We start from the raw sequence: 22,508 nt of genomic DNA, 5'->3' as shown, positions 1-22,508 counted from the left end.
ACAATAGGCAAGCAGCTTGGTGTGAAAAAAATCAACTGTGGGAGCAATCATCAGAAAATGGAAGACATACAAGACCACTGATAATCTCCCTCGATCTGGGGCTCCACGCAAGATCTCATCCCGTGGGGTCAAAATGATCATGAGAACGGTGAGCAAAGATCCCAGAACCACACGGGGGGACCTGGTGAATGACCTGCAGAGAGCTGGGACCAAAGTAACAAAGGTCACCATCAGTAACACACTACAACGGCAGGGAATCAAATCCCGCAGTGCCAGACGTGTTCCGCTGCTGAAGCCAGTGCATGTCCAGGCCCGTCTGAAGTTTGCCAGAGAGCACATGGATGATACAGCAGAGGATTGGGAGAATGTCATGTGGTCAGATGAAACCAAAGTAGAACTTTTTGGTATAAACTCAACTCGTCGTGTTTGGAGGAAGAAGAATACTGAGTTGCATCCCAAGAACACCATACCTACTGTGAAGCATGGGGGTGGAAACATCATGCTATGGGGCTGTTTTTCTGCCAAGGGGACAGGACGACTGATCCGTGTTAAGGACAGAATGAATGGGGCCATGTATCGTGAGATTTTGAGCCAAAACCTCCTTCCATCAGTGAGAACTTTGAAGATGAAACGAGGCTGGGTCTTCCAACATGACAATGATCCAAAACACACCGCCCGGGCAACAAAGGAGTGGCTCCGTAAGAAGCATTTGAAAGTCCTGGAGTGGCCTAGCCAGTCTCCAGACCTCAACCCCATAGAAAATCTGTGGCGGGAGTTGAAAGTCCGTGTTGCTCGGCGACAGCCCCAAAACATCACTGCTCTCGAGAAGATCTGCATGGAGGAATGGGCCAAAATACCAGCTACTGTGTGTGCAAACCTGGTAAAGACCTATAGTAAACGTTTGACCTCTGTTATTGCCAACAAAGGTTATGTTACAAAGTATTGAGTTGTATTTTTGTTATTGACCAAATACTTATTTTCCACCCTGATTTACGAATAAATTCTTTACAAATCCTACCATGTGGATTCATGGATTTTTTTTTCACATTCTGTCTCTCACAGTTGAAGTGTACCTCTGGTGCAAATTACTGACCTCTGTCATCATTTTAGGTGGGGGAACTTGCACAATCGGTGGCTGACTAAATACTTTTTTGCCCCACTGTATATCCAAGCATCTTACTGTGACACACGGGTAAGTTTCAAGTGAGGGAGTTGCAGGATAGCCTGTGATAGTAGATCACAGTTCATCATGGATCATCTTTGTAACTGCAATCGCCACGAGAAAGATTTCATATTACAATAATATTGAAAATATAAAAATAAAAGTGCTTTAAAAGTAAATACAGGCAATATTAAAAATGTAGAGACTAGTGACTTCAACACAACGTTTGGGTGGCACGTATGTCAATAAAATAGGAATGGAAAATTTAGCTAACTTTTCAAAAACAGTCACAATAATGACCACAAATGCGTTTCAGTTAACTGTAAGAAAAAAACGTATATATATAACACTAAGCTTTACAAATGTGAGAACAGTTGCCATTATTTACTTATTCCTGGGGGCTAACTTAACAAAATAGGACATTTTGCCATTAGTTGATCATTAATTACAGGTGTGTTCACCTCTACGCCTTTGAGTGAGGAAGCGCCAAAAACTTGCAAATCATGAAAAATGAAGCCAAACAGTTTTCTTTCCTTCTGTCCTTCCTTTATAAAATATTAGACCTTCTTTAAAGCTGCACAGATGCACACGTGACAGCTTTTAAATAGTGGGAAAACCCATATTTTTGTTTTTAAAATTGAACTGCATCAGAACTAAGTCCACAACAAAAGCCTTTAGTTCACTGTGAATTCACTTGTAACTGACTTGACCGATCGAGTGTGAAACCAATGATATCATCAACCAGTACAGACAAGACCAAAACCTGAACAAGCACAGAGGGGGTTTCTTACACGGATGTAGACAACGGCCACATAATTACCACAAAAACCTCCAGAACAGAACCTGCAGATTAAACTGACATCATGTTGTTGAATATTGTTATTACACGGGTTGAAGACAATAACGAGCTGCTGCTGCCGTCGCCGAGTGAAGAGCAAAATATCACTATTAGCTGTGTTCAGGTGCCAAACCGCAGATACTGTTATCTGTCAGCATCATCTCTCTTTCTCACACACACACACACACTTGGAGTGATAAGCTCCTGGTGAAGCTCTGACTTTACGTTTTCACAGGTGTACAGCAGCAGTCCCCAGAGGGAGTGTCTGCCTCTCTCTTTGTCTGTGACACACAATTCATCATGTTCAAGTCATTTAGATTTAGTGACTTACAATCCTCCAAAACAAGGCTGACAAATTACAGGCTAAAGTTAAAGATGGAGTTAAAATTGTTTTTTTCTTTTCTTTCTTTCGTGAATTAAAGATATTGTTAGACTTGCTTCTTCTTGGTTCAACGCCAGTGCAGGTGTAATGCTGCCGCCCACAGACCACCATTCAACCAGATCAAAGATCAAACAAGTAAAAGTTGCACAAAATTTAGACAAGGAATCCACCAACTGAAAAAATGATGTGAAAGTGAGATAAAAAAAATCAATCCGGATATGAAGTCTGCCACGAGTCTGCTCAGAAGTCATGGGGAAAAAGGGGGGACTTTAGAAATCATCTGAGAATTTAGTTTTAAAGTAATTCAGCCATCACCATCTGCATAGTTGGTGCAGCTTTAGCACTATGGCCTCACAGCGAGGCCTTCCCAGTTAGCCGTGGGAGCAGAAGTGAGATGGATAGTAAAACTAGAAAAGTGCTGTGAAAATGTCAGTGCATTTCCAGCCATAGTAGGACAACCAGATCCACTGAATGTGGCGCAAAAGGTATTTCTGTTGCTTTTCTTAACATCATATATTTTCATTTTAAACTGTTGTTAACGTCTACTACAGTTGCTACGTTGTGTAGTGATCATTTGGGTTTCTGTGGGGATTCATCTGCTCCGTAACCAGTTTCTGTGAGTGGCACTCCTCTTTTCTAGATCAAAACTCTAAGAATCACGTTCCGCCAGTTTCACCCAGACCTGTGTAGTTTGTGCCTTCGGTGTGACTTTTATTTTTTAAAGCCTTTTGAAAAAAACTGAAAAAAGGCCGACTTAAAAAAATAAAACAAAATTTGGACTTTTCTAAACTACAGCCAATCAAAATGTGGGACACTGTTTCAATATGTGGGGATAGAAATGCTGACAAGTCCTACAAATCTTCTCCAAAAGAAAGTGTAAAGTTCTTCTAGTGCTGACCTGTCCACCCCATTGTTTCCCTTTCCTTCAACCTTTGTCTCCCTCCATTCATATTTTTCTCTCTTACATGCTTTCTTTCATTGCCTGGTTCTCCATTCATGTCACTCTGCATGCTTCCCTGTAACTTTCTGCATCAACACTGGCCTCTCTCTATTTCACTCTGTCGTTCGAGCTCTCTCTGTATCTCTTGCTGCCTGTCTTCCTTTCATCTCTCGCCATCTGCCTTCCTCCATCTCCATTTTCCTCCCTCTCTCTAACTCTTTTCTTGTCTCACCCCCTCTCTCTCTCTCGCTCGCTCTGTCTCCCGCCCCTCCCGCTCGTCTCACTAAAAACTTGGCAGTGATCCCCGTCGCGTTTTTTTTTCCTCTTCCTCTCCCGTTCTCTCTCTCTCTCTCTCCACTATTCGTTTGGGGGATTGCGAATGAATGCGATCCAATCTAGACCTCGGCTAAGAGACATGAATTTTCATTAATTACAACCTTGTCAGCAAAAGCATTATGGGAGCTGAATATGAAAATGCTAATGAGGAGAGCTCATTTGCATATTTTTCTTTGTTGGAATGTCATTAATTATTACGTTTTATGATGATGAATGCAGCTGTCGATGGTTGGCCCTCCATGCCTAATTAGCTATCAGAAAATCCTCCGATCAAAAAAATGGATAGGGATCCCAAACTTTACTTTTCATTTTGCCCCTTTTTCCCTTCTTCTCCATGTCACTCCATCCCTGTTTTTCACTAACTGCTTTTATTATCTCTTACACTTCCTTTCATGAATGCCATTGTATTCCCTCATTCTCCCTGCTTCAAAACCAGTCTTTTCTTTTGGCTTCATTTGCTCTTACTTTTATGTCTTTCTTGTTCCTCAACCACATTAACCTTTATCTCCACGTCGTTCATTTTTTCCAGTCGCTTTGTATTTGTTAACGAGGGAGGTCAGTTTTTCAGATGTCATTTTGCTTGCCTTCACCTAGAACAGCTCAAAACTTCTTTTTTTTTTCTAATCGTGAGAGTGTTTGATTCCTGGCTCTTTTCGATCTAGTCCTTTAATTGTTGACCTTTGACCTCTACCCTGCTATTATACTGAATTTCTTTAGCTCTAGTCTGTTAGGGGTAGCTTCCAAACCTAAACCCTCTACCTTTACTCTAGCCACTATACCTTTATCCCCTAAAGAAAAAGATAACCTTCATTATAATTTGCTCTATTTTCTTTTCAGATCTAGCCCAATTCATTCAGTGTTTTACCTTTGTTCATGTCTCCCTTACTGTTTAGCTTCAGTCCAGACACATGCAGTACATAAGTGCCTTAGTCATTTTACTGTATTAGTTTTATATCTGCAAAGGTTTCATGACAGTTTTGAGTGCTTGAAAAGAAAGAATCAGGACATCTATGTGGTTCATGAAGACGTTTCATCTCTTATCCATGGGGCTTCTTCAGTTCAAAACTGAATCTGAAGGCCAGTGTCCTTCAGTTCAAGACTGAAGAAGCATCTTGGATGAGACATGAGACTTGGATGAGAACTGTCTTTACGAACCAAAAAGGAGTAGTGCTACATTTATCTAACTATAATAATGTGACCTGATCTCCTGTCGCCCCATATACTTATTCTCTGGTTCCTTTTCCCCTTTTTTCTTTCAGATCCTTTAACCTAACATGATATTGACCCACCATCTGGGGGCAATGGTGGCTATAGCTCAGGAGACGGAACAGGTTGCCCATTAATCAGAAGGTCAGTGGTTTGATCCCTGGCTCTCCCGGTTTGCATGCCCAAGTGTCCTTTTCCAAGATATAGAACAGTAATTGCCCTTGATGCATTCATCAATGTGTGTGTATGATAAATATCTGTGCACTGTATCGATGTGTGTGCTGTGTGAATGTGGCTAGTCATGTAACAATGATTTCAGTGGTCAGGAAGGCTAGAAAAGCTCTACATTATATCAAGTCCAGTTACCATTCCTTGTGGGTTACACCCATTTGAACTATTTTACTCAGCTGATCACTCAGCTGTAGCACCTTGTCCTTGTAGAATTAATTAGCTCAAATTTTTAGCTTCAGGTGTACCTTGTGTTTGATCTGCAAACTCATTCCTCATTCTGTAGTTCTAAGAGTGAAACTTGCTACTTTTAATTAAAAGCATGCAAGTCTGTGATGCACTAATCAACTTGAGCAAGTGTTAACCAAGTGCTAACTAGTAGGATTCTATCAAGTTTTGATGAAAACTTGCAGCTAATGAGATGTATTAACAGTGAAACAGCTGATGTGATTATCTCTTTATTATCTATCTGGTGTGAACTGTGAGGATCAGTTTCTGATGAGAAATAACTGCCTTTGTTCAGGTCTGTCTTAAATAACCAAGTTCAATACATGGAGAATCAGCAGTCCACAGGCTGGTGACTTCCAATATGGCGGGCAGAAGGTGCGTCATCTCACCTGAAGACCCTGTGCTAATGTCCACGTCTCTCCTCACCTCTCTCTTTCTGTTGTTCCCTCCATCGCTCACTCTTTTGTCTAAAAACAGTAACACTGAAGACTTAACAAATCCCCCCCTCCAAAAAGCCACTAACGAACGCCCCCCCCCCCCCCCCCCCTTTCCTGGCTTAATGAATGCCAGGCTTAATTAGAGCACCATGATGTCAGAGACATTAATTATCAGTTGGCTTCGTTTCAGAAAACACACACTGTCTCTTTTTCTGTCTCTCTCCCTGTCTGTCTCCGTCTTCGTTTTTCTCAGCATCTGTTTTTCTCTTTATTTCTGTTTTCCATTTTTAAACTGAGATTTCTCGACTCTAATCTTTAACCAACACTTGTTCGTTTAATGGAAGCGAATCCGCATGAATTCATTTCTGATTTACACCATTTTATAGTGCAGGTCTAAATCTCACACGCATGTCCGATTTGTGCATTCATGTTACGGAGCTCCATCTTTGGTGGTCTGGCATACATGATGATGTTAGTGATACGGAAGGACAGCTTACGAAGGTCATCGGGTGAAGTGTCCAGTGCACATAGACATACAGGTGTAATTTAAGGAAGATTTAAGGTTGAAAAAGGCTGAAAACCCAATACCTGACATATTTTTTTTGCAACCTGATTCCACATCAATATAACTACTTACATTCATTTCACCTCTTGTCTCCACAGATGAGCTACATTAGGCTTAAAGACTCAGTAGCATAAAGAAGTAGACTTTTTTTAATGACTGGGCCTTTTGATATTAACCCTTTAAGACCTACCATAGAACCAAGTCCGCCAGGGCTTATATTATATTTTTACATGCTGTGGAGCCATTTTTGGGAGCATTTCAAGTTGCTATACATCAATACAACCATTATAGCCCAGATTTTAATAATATGTCTGCATTAAGTGCATAGTAATTACATAAATTGCAAAAAAGTGCAATAAACTACAAAAAAATTGAAAATCGTTTTTGCTTTTTTAACATATATTTCTACTTAGAGAAATTTAAGAGGCTTATCCCTCAAAACTGTAAATACAAAAAAGTTGCACAAAATAGTTTCCCACCACAGGAAATTTATTTTTGGAAATACACCAATTTTTATATACTGCAGGAAAAACGAAAATAAGTATTATAATGCAAATTTGCAAAAAAGCAGCATCTGCAAATTCAAATTCAAATTCAAATTTTGCATCAAAATAAACTATTTCCAGCAGTGCAATATGAGTCCTAAGCATCCCAGAAACGACACAGAAAGTCATAAAGTCAAAGATAACTTTTAAAAACACCAGTATAGGCTCATAAGGCCCTGATGGTAAAAAAAAAACTACATTTCCGCGAAAATGACGTCACTTCCGGTTTCGGGCAGGTAATGGCGGACATGCAAAAGTTATTCCAACGTCTATTCCAACGTAGGAAGTGTTACGAACAGCTGATCGGATCGGCAAAGCGTGTTTCTGGAATATTATGGTTTTGTTGCTGCAAGTGCTTTTTATGCAGTTTTTGCAAAGCTTTATGTGGAAGGAAACTGTGACTTAGGACAAGGTGATGGCATAAGATGTAAGTACAACTCCTCCGGTTTCATATGTAAAGAAATTTATTGCGCTAGCTTACGTGGTTGCAGTGCTACCGGGATTTAAAAATAGTTACGCAAAACAGAGCGTGCCCGCTCCGACCGGCTTTAAAGGGTTAAACATTCATTAAACATTCACCAGTATTTTATGTAAAAAAAATTTAAAAAATTAAAATGAAAGTGCCAATTTAAATATTGTGTGAAAGTCCGACTGTCGTATCCCCCCATCCGCTTTTCATTTTAGACTTCATTGGTGACACATAGTGCTAAAAATACCTTGTCGACGTGTTACTTTTATCCATCTATGCTAGAAGTTCGATTTCCTCTTTCCTCGCAACTTTTCTTTCCTGTGCAGGTGTTTCAGGTACTTGCTGGTCAGAGACTTCCTGCTCTCTTGCTTCCCTGCCTCTTTAAGTTACAAACATGTACACACATCCCCGTTCTAATGCATATCGTACAATACTGACTCTCCACATGCTTTAGTTTTGTGCTTTATTATGTAGTAGTTAACTGAGTTGGTTTAAATTACTTTGCTGTATTCATTTTTTTCTATGTTGTTTCAGGCTCTGATGGGCATTTCCTTTATTTTAATGGCTTTTTGCTCAGCTGATCACAGCACATGTAGCTTCATCAGCTCCTCTTTGTACTTCAGACTTTCTTCTGATGTTCTCTCCATGTGAAAGTTCTGACTAGTAAGTAAGCTTGTGAGTAAACTGTAATCACAACCAAAAGAGTGTGTGAGAACACTATAACACTTTATACACTCAAAGATTTTTAAAACACATAGCTCGCTCACATTCAGTTTATTATAGTGACCACTTATACTGACGTATTATGGTAACTTAGCATTAGTCTTTGTTAATTTGTATTCAATAGCCTATTCTTAGTAGGCATACATTTAGGCCCTATTAAACACCCCAATACTATAATTAAATTTTAAAAAGTTATTCTAAAAGTTAAAAGAAAAATGAAAAATAAAGTTGTTATAAAGCATACTTTAAGACAACTCTCACCAATTGTGTATAATACACATTATTCGTGATACCGAAGATTCAGACTCTAAAAAATATGGACATTTTCCTTTAAGGCTTGCAGTGTGCATGCAGCCCCTCGGATGATAAAATACAGTTCATCTTTGGCCTCTGGGAGCCACAGTTATAACTGAAGTGCTCTCTCTCGCTCACTCTCACTCTCACTCACACTCACAATAAACATACTGTTTAATGCTGCACATCTCTATCTCCCTCTCTCACCTCTCACACACAAACAAGCACTCTTCCTGAGCCACACACACACACACACACACACACTGTAGCGTGGCTGGCCAGATGGGACTCTTCCACATGACCAAGCCGATCAATCAACACTGAAGGGCCCAGGTGCTACTACGCACCATTTCACAGTCTGTCACACACACACACACACACACACACACACACACACACACACACACACACACACACACACACACACACACGAGTTGTACGCACACATAGCAGTAGAGACATGCAGAGATAAAGGACACACAAAATCCACGCACACTGAAAGGCAGGAGAAATCGCATACACACACACACACACACACACACACACACACACAGTGGAACATGAGTGACCTGAGCTTGGTCTCTTGGGGCCTCATCTGGATGGATGACAGAAGATGGAGAAGACAGACAAATGCATGGATGGACAGACAGATAAATACACGGACACAGATAGATTGAAAACTTGATGGGTCAAGATAAGGTTTTACATAATAACAAACATAATATGAAGAATTTTTCTCAACGATCCTTTCGTGTGTTCAGTATTCAGTATATGCTTTCCATAATGTGTCGAGACAGCAAACAAATGGTTACATAAAGTTACAATAAACCAGTTTAATAAATCAACAGAAATGAGTAATTTCTTATAACCCCCACCTGCCTGAAATTTAAGGGTTTAAGATTAGTTGCTGACCTGTAAAAGCTATGACAGAGGAATCAGTTGATGTTTCTACGGCTCCATGTAGCGAGGAGTTCAAGGTGGATGGATTGGTCGTAGCATCAGAACAATATGGTCAAAGCATCAGAACAATATTAACACTTGTGTGTGTCAATATCTGCCAATGCAAACAACTTATTGTGTTGTTTACACTGAAGGACTTGTTAGGTAAAAATAATAAAGACACTTTTGTGACTATACTTTTTTATGACTTTTATTATAAGTTTAATGTAACTGTCATGCTCCTGGGTGGTCGGTGGTTCTTCCCTTGTTCATCTTTCTCTGTTCCCTTTTCAATTTTCTTTGCAGTTTTGTATTTATAGTTTGTTTTTCCTTCTGTGGATTTTGCACTTTTGAACTTTAGTTTCTGTTTATTAAGGTTGCCTGAAGTCCCACTCTATGCAGCACCAACTTATGAAAGGCACCACTCGTGGTGCGGATGAGGTGGTAGCAAGTTTTGTATTTACTTACTTTGGCCTGCCTTTTTCACCACCATGAGATCAAAATGCTAATTTGCCCAATACTATAGCTGATGCTTAACATGGGAGTCTGCTGGCATTCCCAAAGACGTATGTTACACCTTTATACTTGCTTAGCATTACCAGGTTAGCTCTGTTAGCACATTATCTGTCTCATTTAGCTCAAAGCTCCTCAGTACAGCCCTGCAGAGGGATCAGCTTTGTAGAGTCATTGCTGCTGGTTGAAGATATTCTAAAGATGCCTTACACGATAGTTTTGATCATGAAAATACGAATTTTACAACACTGGTGATGGGATTACTTTCGTTTTTGCACGCCATCAACCTCCAAATCAACATTTTCAACCACATAAATTTAGATTACTCTTGCAGCACGAAAAGTAACAGCCATAGAGGTCATATTATGGTGTTTATCACATTTGCTGTGATGTTTGGTTGCAACATGCAGTTTTTCGTGGGGACATGCTGACAAACTTATTGAACCACACAAATATGGCACAAATATGTCCCTAATACCAGGTACTCACAGTCTTTGTCTTTGTGAAATGAGTAAATTTTGGCAACAAATGAAGGTAGACATTAAGAGCTTAATTGCCAAGCTCGGCCACCACCTGCCTGTAAAATGTAATAGTATGGACGTAGCAGTAATCGTACAGCGGGACTACCTTCTTTTCAAAATGTGACATTTAACTCTGACAGTTTTTTCAAAATATATACTCAACACAACCCCCTCACATGATCAGGAACCCTGAAGTGCTGAACCGTTCCTTTCAGAGTGTACATTTCACATTTTCCCCTCTCCACCCTCTCGCCTTGACGAGACCTATTATTACAATGTCAGATCTAATTACACAGACAATTTACATGTGATACACAGCCCCTTCAAAACAATAATATACTAAATACTCTGCAGTGGCTTACAGTGTGCGTCCGTGTTAATGCATTGAAGTCAGCGCAGCACTAATCAATTTATGATATCCTTTCAAAATACTCAAAGAATGAGACAGTGGATGCTCAGTTTCAATCAGTAGAGACAACAGAAAGAAAGTGATTGAGGGCAGAGCGGGAAACGAAGAATGCTACAAGAAAAATTGCCTCAATATTTCAGGGTAATGTGCAGCGAAAGTGAAGATTACCCATTTCTTATTAATCTTTCATCATCTTCTTCCCTCTGCCACTGAAGTCTTAGGTGCTTCTCAGAACCACATGATTAAAAAGTTTTCATATTTGTCTTACTGGTCAGGGACGGTGTGGAAAATCACGTCCCACTTTATCATGAAAATCATGGTTTTTGTGATAAAAAAACAAAACAACACGCTTCATAAAGCAAAACGCATGTTTTAGGGCAAAATCTTTAGTCTGTATTTAGTCTACAGAGCTGGTGTCATCATGTGACCTTATTTACACATAGGTCAAGTGATAAGCAGCAGTTCTACAACCCCAAACAGTGTCTGAGTTTTGTGACTTCAACCATTTGCACCACTATTCCTCCTTTCCTTTTTCCCCTCATTGTAATTGTTCTTCACATCCGATCGGTATTTAACATTCTGAGCACAAAATCAAGACTAAGCACAGGGAGACTGGGGTGGAGGTGGGGGTCGGACCTTGGCACCACACCCATCTGAGGTAAAGGGGTCCCCTTGTCTACATATTTAAAAACAAAAACATAAATACATATATACATATATTTAGACAAAGAAAGGGGCAAAAAGAACAAGTCACATCAAGTGAGAAATTGAGAATGAAATAAAAGAAAACAAGAGGCCTGCCAAATTTAGACGAGAAACAGAGTGACTAAAGGAATATGAACGAGAGGAGAGAGACAGATATGTATTTCTATATAAAGTGTCCAGATGTGACCTCCTCAGAGGGGGTCCAGCCTCATGGCTCAACACTCATTAATAAGGTCACACAGAGGTGAGACAGACGGCTGACTCACTGCATTTCAACAAAAACAGCACGAGGAGGAGGAGGGAGCCAAGTTCACCAGGTTTATAAACAACTTTTTATATACAGCTTTGCTTAATGCTGCAGAATGCTGCATTTTTTAGAAGTTACAGTACAGGAAAGTGATTTGGATGCAAACCCAATCTGGGAAACAGAAGAGCAGCAAACATTTTGCTAGGTTTATCCCTTTGTCAAATTGTCTTTTTCAGTAAAATTTATTGTAATAAATAATAAGTTTAAAATTAGCATTTGCATTGCAAATGCTGATGTGCACCACTTGAGATTTTTTATCTTCTTAGGGATTTGAAGTTGCTCTTTCTCCTATCTGTGGTTTCATACCTAAAGATATGCCTGAAATAAGGCCAAATGCACTGATACAATATTTCAATTGGGTGTCAGTTCAATCCTGAACAGTGAGAGCTGACATACAAAGGAGGAAGTATTTTTGTTCCCCATATGTTTGCAGAAGTGAATTGACACAAGTGAAAAGCTCCAATAAGATGATGGGTTTTCTCTCTCTGTGATGTTTTACTTTGACTCTTGTTATGGTAGAGTGTTGGCTCGAGTCAACACTTGTTGGGAAGCTTTTATTGCATTTACTGTAACATAGCTTGTTGTCATCAGCTTGACTCAAAAAGAATGGATCCTAATCTCACAGTGAGGAAAACTGCTAATTAATTTAACAATGATACTGGATTGATTCTTAGTGTCAGCAGATATTGGAAAAGGTTGGATTGATCCAAAACATCTTTTATCTTCCCTGACCATGTAAGTCTTCTTTCATCTATCTGGCTGCCCCTTGCAACCAGAAACTTAGAAAAACATGAGGGTGAAGCCTCTGTGGCAACAGGTAGAGCTGTGGGATCATCTCAGTCACCCTTTAAGAGTCACACTCTAATATTGAGAACCCAGTAAGTTGACTCTGTGGATTTTGCGTTTTCAGTGGAAAAATCAATTTCTAATTGATTCAAGTGACTTGTTCAGTCTCAGCTGACTTTCTCCAACCTTATAAACAGAACATTTGCGTTATGACCAAAGCTAGTTACCACTAAGTAATACTGGGCTGTGAGTTCAGTTTTATGATTGGTAGTATGCAAACTGTCATGGCCACTGATCAATACGTACCATTACCACAGAGAGCCGAGGAAAGGCTGCAACGACAGTACTGTAAGATGATGAAAAGTGTACTCTAAGCCCCCAAACTGGGGCATCACACCTCTATGATGTCATACAGATCAAATAATAGAAAAAAACCAGTCTGGAACTTGGAACTGAGCATTTCAAGTAGTCTGAAGTCTTTCACAGGACTCACAGGACTAATAATGGAATTTGGAAATGTGTAATGTGGATATTCACTTTTGTAAAAGTATGTGACAGAAGTATATGACTGAAAATAACTAATACATCCACTTTAATGAATTATTACTGTTCTGACAAAGGCTAATATGACAGACAAGATTATCCTCTTCAACATGATTAGGCACTGAACTTTGAGTAATTTCAGAGATGATCATACACAACAAACTCTTTTGCTTTACCCCCAAAACTGCAAACGTGACCAGAGGAATTATTGGAGAACATATCCATACATGACAGCATAAAAGCAGGAAAAGTGAAAATTAAGCTACATCAGATTGTTTGTTTCTAAAAGAACAGAATGTGCTTACAAGCTGAAACCACTGAGATCCTCATTTACTATGTAGGTGACAGTTACAGTGCGTCGGTCTGTGTGTGTGTGTGTGTGTGTGTGTGTGTGTGTGTGTGTGTGTGTGTGTGTGTGTGTGTGCATTTTGGGAAGGGGGGGTTGGTTGGTTGGTGCACCTGCTCTGCCACAGCAGCTACACACAGGTATTCAGACGGGCGCATATTTTGTGTTACCACATACACACACTTACATGCATGAAACTGAGAATCGCTCACACAATACCTCAAAGTTCCACACACACAGTTTAAAAACACACATTCACACATGTATTAATACACACACACTCACACACTACACATTAAAACATTCAGACAAGTGCAAGGTTACATTCAATCACACACACATCTACACATACATATAAAGATAAAAGCAGTATCACACACTCAGGTACAGACCTAACAGTATGACAAGGTGAACTTGAACATACACATCAAAACGCACACAAGTACAAGCACGCAGTCATTCGATCGCACAAAGAACACAGCAACGTTCAGACCTCTGCGTTTAACCACATTAAAGCACACACACACACACACACACAAGCTGACATCACACACTGAGATACTGACAGGGTAAACCTGCCAACTCACACACACCATCGAAACACACACAACCGCAAACCTACAAAAACACACAGTTACATAAAAAAAACAACATCACAAATTCACACACACAATAGGCATAAAACCACACACGTTAAAATTTGTGCACATATGTAAGTAAAGGTCCACATTTACACACACACACCATCTTATTCTGATTGCTAGATCACTCTGTTCGTGTGCACGCGCGCGCGTGTGTGTGTGTGTGTGTGTGTGTGTGGTAGCAGATTAATCTAGCAGGGTCGCTGAGATGACACTAATCCCTTCGCTGATTATCTAGAGCATAACATCACTCTAATCTGTTGGGGGGGGGGGGGGGGGTTAAGAAAGACAGACAAGGTTAGAGAGGGAGAGAAGTGCGGTGGGGGTGGGGGTGGGGGGTGGAGGGTCAACATGTTCAGGTTTGGTTCATTAAACTCTGAAGTGTTTCTTTCTTCTTTAGAGTCTTGAACCTGAAGGTGACCTAAATGGGCTGCAGTCGCTCACCATTGAAGCTCACAATCATGTTTATGGTATAAATGAAATATTTAGGGGTTGTTTTGCTGGTGCAAAGCTGCGCCATAAATTGCCTTGTTGTGAATCGTGTGACATTTGATCATGAGCACTTTTTTGCTGTGAATGAACTTCGCTCAAACAAACTGTAGTGTGATGGACACTACACCCTGGCGACATGTGCACAACCAAATGGAGGCAATGCGAAGCTCTGTCACAGTCCGCAGCTACTTTTAAGATTCTTTTAAATTTATATGTTTAGCAGCTAACTGATTACACAGGGTACATTTGGGTTGATCAGTTACATCTTTAAGATGCTTTTTTTAAAATTTCTAATTACAACATGGCTCTTTTTCCTCTATTGATTGAACTGAATACTAGATGACAGTTTATTATACTTATAGTAGCTTTCAAACAGTACAATTGATTGTTTAAACTCATCTAGGCTTTGTCAGGTTTATGTTAAATGAGCAGCAGAAAGCATTTTCATATATGGCACAATAACCGCTACCTTCCAACCAGTTGATGAGAACATTCTCAATGCGGTTAGTAAATGCTGTAAAACAAGCAAAGCAAAATATCACCCGCCATAGCAGCTGCAAAGCAACAACAGATTGACCTAAAAAGCCTCAACAACCCCCTAACCATACCAAAGCAAGCAGTTAGTAACTGTCTAGCAACAGCCAAGCAACCACAAGCCAACTAAACAGAAACACCTTGGCCCCAATCCATCGTAAAGATACATTTGCAGATGTTCCTGAGAACTGGTTACCAGATTGTTGAGCTTCTCCTCTAATTCATCCTGTTTTTTGTCTTCTCATGATGCTAAAACATTGATTTTAAGACATCCAAACATGAGTCTTATCCCTCAGTCATTATTGACTCACATCCATAGGTGAGGGTAAAGATCAACCAGTAATTCGACACAGGCTCATCTCTGAAGGCAAGAGATCGATACAGCATTCGTATCAGTGCCAACGTTTCACTGATCTACTTGTCAATTTCCTGCTCCTTCATTTCCCAGTGTTAATATGACCCAAGGTTTGTGAACTCCTGCCCAACCCAGAGCAGGAAATCCACGTTTTCCAATCAGAACCGTGGCCTCAGAGTTGGAGTTGCTAATTCTCATCCAGGCTGAGAAACAGCATCATTGATATCTTAGTATTGGTACTGAAGACTGCAATATCCATCAAGACACACACACAGAGAAAAGCTAACACAAACATCAAACACAATCAAATTTTACAAGACCAGTTGACTGAGAAATGGTTCTGTTAAAGGTAGAAAGCAAAGAGGGAGTTTTCTAGAAAACTCTTAGCAATGATAGAACTGTGTGTGCTCCATATCCCCTGCTGTCTCGGTCTCTTAGCATTATCATTATCAAAGTAAATTGCAGCTCCTGTGCGCCCGATGAAATACAATATTTCCATTTCTGACTCTGCATTGTCTGCTCGCTCTCTGCGTCTGCAGATACATAAAATAATCACAACACTGTCACAACACATCGCACTCACAATGGATCATTCCAACATGAGGCCCACGACTCTCAAGTTTTACATTTCGTTTGCCTTGTTGGTGCATTCGACACCCAGGTTCGGATAATTCTATAAGATAATAAAAATGTTTTTTTACACTTTTGCTTCAGCTGATTTAATTAATAACCTCCCCTTTGTGAACTTTGCTTTTAAACACTTGTGCGTGCATATATTAAAACTTTAACACGAGTCCTCGAGAGGCTTAGGCAAGTTTAAACTCCACCTAATGACATGAACAAAATTAATAAAATGTTTGTCATCATTTTTAATTAACCACCACTCACGCATCTGTCTAAAATCCATTAACCACTTGAAACCAGACTTCCATGCCCTCTAAAATTATAACATTTATAAATCGGTTAAAAAAATATCAAAAGGGGCTCTTTTTTTTTCTTTTACAAGTTTAATTTCAGCACTTTAGTTCCACTGCGATGTTTAAACAATAGGTTCAGGGAAGATCTTTTCCTGTTTTTTATATGATTGTACCCTTGTGCACAATGTCAGACTCATGAAAATATAGATGTCCCAGTTTAGTGTGAAAGAACTTAACTGAGCTAACAAAGCTCTAGGCTCAACACTAGTCACCGTTGAGTACAAGCCAAGCCTTACTGCAGAACATCAAGCTGGACCTCACTAATGCTTTTGTGGGTAAACGGGAGCAAATTCTGACATGATGCAGAAACCATGAAATTCAACGTGTGGAGGCTGCTAGAGCACCACATTACTGCCACCTGTTTTGGGCACATATGGCCATTAAAGTAATTAACACACTTTTGTTGGTTAAGTGTCCTTATACCTTTGCTCATAAAATGTGAAAACAGGTATGGTCAGTCCCATAAATTCCCATTTTAAAATGCTCAACTTTACAGTATAAATAAATGACCATCTATCCATTTTCTTCCAATTATCCAGTTCAGGGTCACCGTGGGGCCTGGAGCTTATGCCACCCATCACTTGGCAAGTGGCAGGGTACACCCTAGACAGGTTGCCAGTTTATCGCAGGACGAATACTTAAGTCACTTTTCTACTAGTACCTACTTGACTCATTTTGACTCAACTCCTCTCAGGTTTAAGGGACTTCCATTAAGTGGCAGTACCTGGTACCCGGTACTTGTTTAGGACCTAGTCAGCCAGATTTCCAACTGAGCTAGGGAGTGACATCATTTGATGAGTCATATGAGCAACTCTTCCACAAGAATCAGACCTGGCTTTTTTAAAAATCGAGGTGCATATAAATTATGTCATTGGACTCTCAGGTGGCGTTGCAAGAGCAATCCCACCCACTTCATGTGGCACTTATTTAAAAAAAAGAAAAACAACCAAAACCAAGTATCAAGTCAGTTGTGGTAACCACTACACCACTGTTCCACCTTACAGATTAACAGCTTGCTCCAAATAAGTTTTAGTGTCACCAGCCAATTTACCCCCTTCTTAAGAAATGTGGTCAGAGTTTTTGTTGTGCAGCATTTTAGTGTAATTGTCTGACAAATATTTGGTTTGTTATTGGTTAACTGCAGTAAGAGACCAGAGGTGAGTGTACTTGTTTTGATAAGTGAAATTCTAGTATTTGATTTCTATGTACCCTGCTAATCAAGCTTACTGATCTACCTAAGCTAATCTCACCCTTCTTGTCTAAATATTGTCACAGCTCCAAAATGCACAAACCAATTTGAGACATCATGGTAGCTATGCCCATCTTTTATGTGTAGCCAAAGAAATATAGGAGAAAAATGCACAAACAGCACATTTTTTTTTAACTCTGTCACTTCGAGTGGAGGGTTTAAGATTCAGTGCATCACAAGTGTGAGCTCACTCAAAACTAATGAGAAGAAGCACAAGAGACAGAGTGGCAGAAAAAGGCAGGTAGAGTCAGATAGCTGAGAGCTAAAATCTTCCATTTTTGATGCATCCAGTCAAAGGTAATTAAGCTCTGTTTAGTGTGTGTGTGCATGTGTGTGTGTAAGTACATCTGCACGTGTGTGTTTCAGTGATTATATGCCTGTGTGACTGTGTGAGAGGAAGAGAGAGAGAGGGAGAGAGGCAGATTATCTGTGTCAGTGGCCATTTGCTCACAACTGGCGCCACATCGAAGAGAGCCAGAGGCAGAGAGCATCATGGGTAAATGAGCACACACTGCCTGGCGTTTTTCCACACAGCGGGCCAAGAGAGGAAAGAGAGAGAGAAATTGCATGCCAGATGACCTGTCTCCTCCAGTGTACGCTAGTGTTTCACTAATTCTCCGCAGGCACACGCGCACACAGTCAGGACCCGACAAAGCTGTGAATCTAAAGCTGATGGCTAGAAAAAAATGAATTGCAAAAATAAATGAATAAAAACAAATGCATGTACCCATGCACACACATTTAGCTTGCACCATACCTGTTACCCTGGAGTTGGTGTACGGAGGTGAAAGGCTGTCATGTGACGTCATGTACTGAGACCCATCGGCATAACTCTGAGGAGGGAGACAGGACATCTAGTTAGCAATGCAAACAGCATCATCTGTAGCATTACAAGTAGAAATAGTAGTCCTTGAAGTTGTAGAGACAACACTGGATGACTGACACTTTTACATTTTCCAGTGTACATGGTGTATACAGCAGTGTATAGTTCAAAATGTTTGGAAATATGTATGAAAACTAAATGTGAAGCTGTAAGTTTAACAACGTGTGATGGAGCTGCTTGTAGGCAGGTTATCTGTCTAAGTTTGACCACAGCAAGCGTAGAAATTAGCACTCTTAGCAGGAACATGACATGCTCCGTTTCCATAAATGTTGAATACTTGACGAAAAACACAACAGCAATGACAGGAAGCAAAGCTAAAGACGTGTAACACAGGTCTCCTGCCAAATCTAAACACAGGAAGTAGAAATTTGTGCAAACTGGTAGTAGTGAAGACAGGCTGAAGACAATTACAGGCTGAATCTGCTGCTGAGATGCTCTTGATGGAACTTCATAAAAAGCTTCAGCCTCTTCTGTACCTATCTGTATATTGATATTCAGTATATTTACTTCTTGGCAGATAAAATAAGTAGCTGGTAAAATGGTGGAAAGAGTTAAAAGAAAAAATACTGGATTTCTTCAGATGGTGACACAGGACAAACAGTTATCATAAAATCTATGATAAACAATTATTAAATGTGAATGTAATGTAATGAATGTAATATTCACAGCTTGGTACTGTTTCTATGCCCTGCTGCTATTGTACAACAGTTTAGTTCATCTCTGAGGTCAAAGTCATCAGTGATGATGAACCCAACCTTAAAAGTAAAAAGTTAAAAAAAAATAAGAAAATAGTTTTTGATGTGTGCAAGTTAGAATTTTTGTATTTTCTTCATTCCCCGATTGCCACGTTTAGGGAAAAAAAATACTTATTCTGATTGTACGGTGTTGCGTTTAGGATTATGGATGTGGTCACTAACAATGACTTAGGCCTCAGATGGATAGCTCCGATCCTCTTTAGGACACATTGCCTGCTTGCCTTACTACAATATACTCTCAGTTTTAATCGAAAGCTTATAAAAACATAGAAGAATCATGTCGAAGACTGGGATATACAATAGTCCCTCGTTTATTGTGGGAGTTACGTTCTAAAAATAACCCGCAACAGGTGAATTCGGTGAAGTAGCCAACTTTACAATCATTATAGATGTTTTAAGGCTGTAAAACCCCTCATAACACACTTTATACACTTTTCTCAGACAGGCATGAACATTTTAACACTTTTCTCTCTTGCTTAAACACTCTCACAGTTCAAACCTAAGAAAAATAAGTCCAGTATTATAGAATGAAAACAAAGGCACCCGCTGTTGCCTTTTACCGTGCAAAACGTTTTGTCGATGGTTGTGTTCGTTGGGGAGAAAATTTACAAACATACAGTACAGCACTTCAGTGTCACAGTGTTAGCAATCGAAGCATGCAAAATTGCACAAAGAAAAATCTGCGAAACAGCGAGGCCGAGAAAGGTGAACCGTGTTATAGCGAGGGACCACTGTATTACTAAGTGAGCATTTGTTTGTGTAGCCAGTGTGTTGAATGTGAAAGAGAGGGGCAGGTGCAAACTAAGTGACAGGGGTTAGATTGTCGAGGCCGGACGACTGCTGCCATCAGCTGTGATGAACTGTGGTTCAAAGAGGGGCACACAATGAACCAGGGCCTGGGTGCTGAGGGATACCATAATAGACCCATTTCTGTAATATACTCACATATCTATATTATTGCTAATATATATTGTAATCTATCTATATCACTAAGCACTTCTGGATGGATGCAAACTGCATTTCGTTGTCCTGTACCTGTACATGTGCAATGACAATAAAGTTGAATTCTATTCTATTCTATTCTATTCTATTCTATTCTATGTGCACTAAGAAGTCTGATCCACCAAAGCTACAATTCACAGCTTACAGGACCTGGAGGACTCTCATAAGATGCTGTAACTCTTTAGGCTTAAGAAGAAAAATGGCGCCAGGAAGTTTGAACCCAGAGCCTTTTTAGTGTGTCGTTGCTAATATACAATTATCACTTTGGAACTAGAATGTACCTTTTTGGCTCGTTTAAACAGTCAAATACCTTAATTTGAAAATGAAAGGCACATATGTGATCAACAGTTCAAACACTGTTGTTGTTTGGTGCTTAAGATCCAAGACACTACTGTACAAGTGGCTGAGAGTTCCAGCACTTCAAGGTTTTGATGGCCATTAAAAATGTCTGTTTGAAAAACAGGAACAATTCTAAGGGGACAAAAAAAGTGAAAAGGTCCCTGCCAACAGGTTGTTTCAAGACACGTACAGTGCATTAGTCATGAAATGATGAATGTTATGAATGAAGGCAAACACATCAGCTTTAGTAATCATTATTAGCGGTTATTGTAATTTGTTACCTTGGAAGAACGACTTCCACTCGCCCATGATGCTGCACCCGTCCTCTCCTCCATATCTGTGAGACAGGGAGAGAATGATGGTTATTTTTTTAAATAACCAAAGAAAACACACAACACACAGTACTGAGAGTACAAAATTCAGTGTCCAAAAATTATGTGTTAATCAGCTAGCAAGAAGCAGATAGATGAAAAAATACTGAAAAAATGAAATAATAACAAGTTAAAAGAAACACTTTTCAGCGCTTCATTGTACATGATGTTCTAAAACACACAGTCGTTTCGTTTATACTTGACATATTAAATATCTGCAGTCCTTAGTTTTGCATTTTAATCACTCACAATATCAATCAATATCTTTCAGCACTTTTATATTACAATTGTAATGTGTCTATAATCAACCACAGCAGCGTAAATCATTATATCACCATTCCCCAAGTCATTAAACGTTATTGATTATGATTGCAGAGCCTTTAATGTGTCTCAGGAAAGTTTAATGGTCCTTTAAGCCTTCTGCGGACCACTAATATCTAACAAACTGGATTAGGAAGTTATATTTTACAAAAGCTCAGAGTGTTGACTGAGGGGTCACAGGTAACCTATGAATGGCACCAGGTTCTGTAGGGTCATGATGAATTCTTATTCCAAAGGTTGACCACATGGCACACTGCAATCATCCTCTATGGACATTGTATGTTTATTCCTATTACAGTTTTTTACAGACGCTAGGACACATTTCTCAATACTTAAGTCACTTTTGCAAAACTCCTCACACAGTGAGCACAACAGAAGTCTATGTGGGCTAAACTGAGGATCAGTTATCATTGTTTTGGCACAAAATGCATTCAATGACTACATCTCTCAAATTTCATGAATTATCTTCTCACTCAGACACAACAACTGCCAAAAATCTTTGTACGTACAGGACATTTTGCATGTACTTACATACTGTTTTCAAAACTGTTAAACTTATGGTCAAAACAATAACACAATGCAAAACTTAAAAAGACAGCAAAATTCAACAGCAATATTTTATTGAAACATATTTTAAATCTAAAAATGCAGTTTAACCAGCCACAGCTGATTCTCATTGTAGATGAACATCTACACAGGTGTTACTCCTTCAATTTTTCAACTCCTTCAATTCTGGCATGCCAGAAGATTATTTCCTAGGTGTGTTGCCCTAGATGACATAAGATGTGATGTGGATGAGAACCTGTGGCCAAATGGAGAAGACCGAGTAGATTAGCATTACTATTGTATGTGTATCAGTGGATGGTGTGTATACAAATTCTTGTATTTTGGGATTACTTAGTGCAAAAAAATAAAAATACATAAACAAATATTAACAAATTCTGCATGATGTCTGATTCATTCCAGTAACATATATTGAAATTATAAACAGAGATGTGTCCTTGTTTTACACAAGAAAACACTGTGTAATGCTACATGTTGTTAGTGTTTTTTAGGTCATTGTTTTGTGGGTGACAAAGTGTGTTTGTCGGCTGTCAACCTTTGCTAGTGTTCTGGAAGAATGAGTTTATTTGAGACCTGAATAAAGTGTTTTGGTAGTTGTAGTGC

The 22,508-nt window shown here is 39.5% G+C and overlaps 1 protein-coding gene across 6 annotated transcripts in view; it reads right to left on the bottom strand.

Annotated features, from left to right (window-relative positions):
- The window catches only part of tcf4 (transcription factor 4), a 254,336-nt gene that overhangs the window by 160,218 nt on the left and 71,610 nt on the right, over positions 1 to 22,508 (bottom strand). For all 6 annotated transcript variants that reach the window (XM_085278941.1, XM_085278942.1, XM_085278939.1 and 3 more), the window contains 2 exons: positions 20,931 to 20,986; positions 18,428 to 18,503 (listed from right to left, as the gene is read on the bottom strand). In XM_085278941.1, the coding sequence (XP_085135067.1) occupies positions 18,428 to 18,503; positions 20,931 to 20,986 (132 nt within the window). The remainder of the gene's footprint in view (positions 1 to 18,427; positions 18,504 to 20,930; positions 20,987 to 22,508) is intronic.

This window comes from Mchenga conophoros, linkage group LG7 (assembly GCF_057382185.1).
Source record: "Mchenga conophoros isolate Kocher_MC1m ecotype Shallow Benthic linkage group LG7, M_conophoros_male_GT1.1, whole genome shotgun sequence".
Classification (NCBI taxonomy): domain Eukaryota; kingdom Metazoa; phylum Chordata; class Actinopteri; order Cichliformes; family Cichlidae; genus Mchenga; species Mchenga conophoros.
This window is presented reverse-complemented; position numbering and strand designations above follow the sequence as displayed.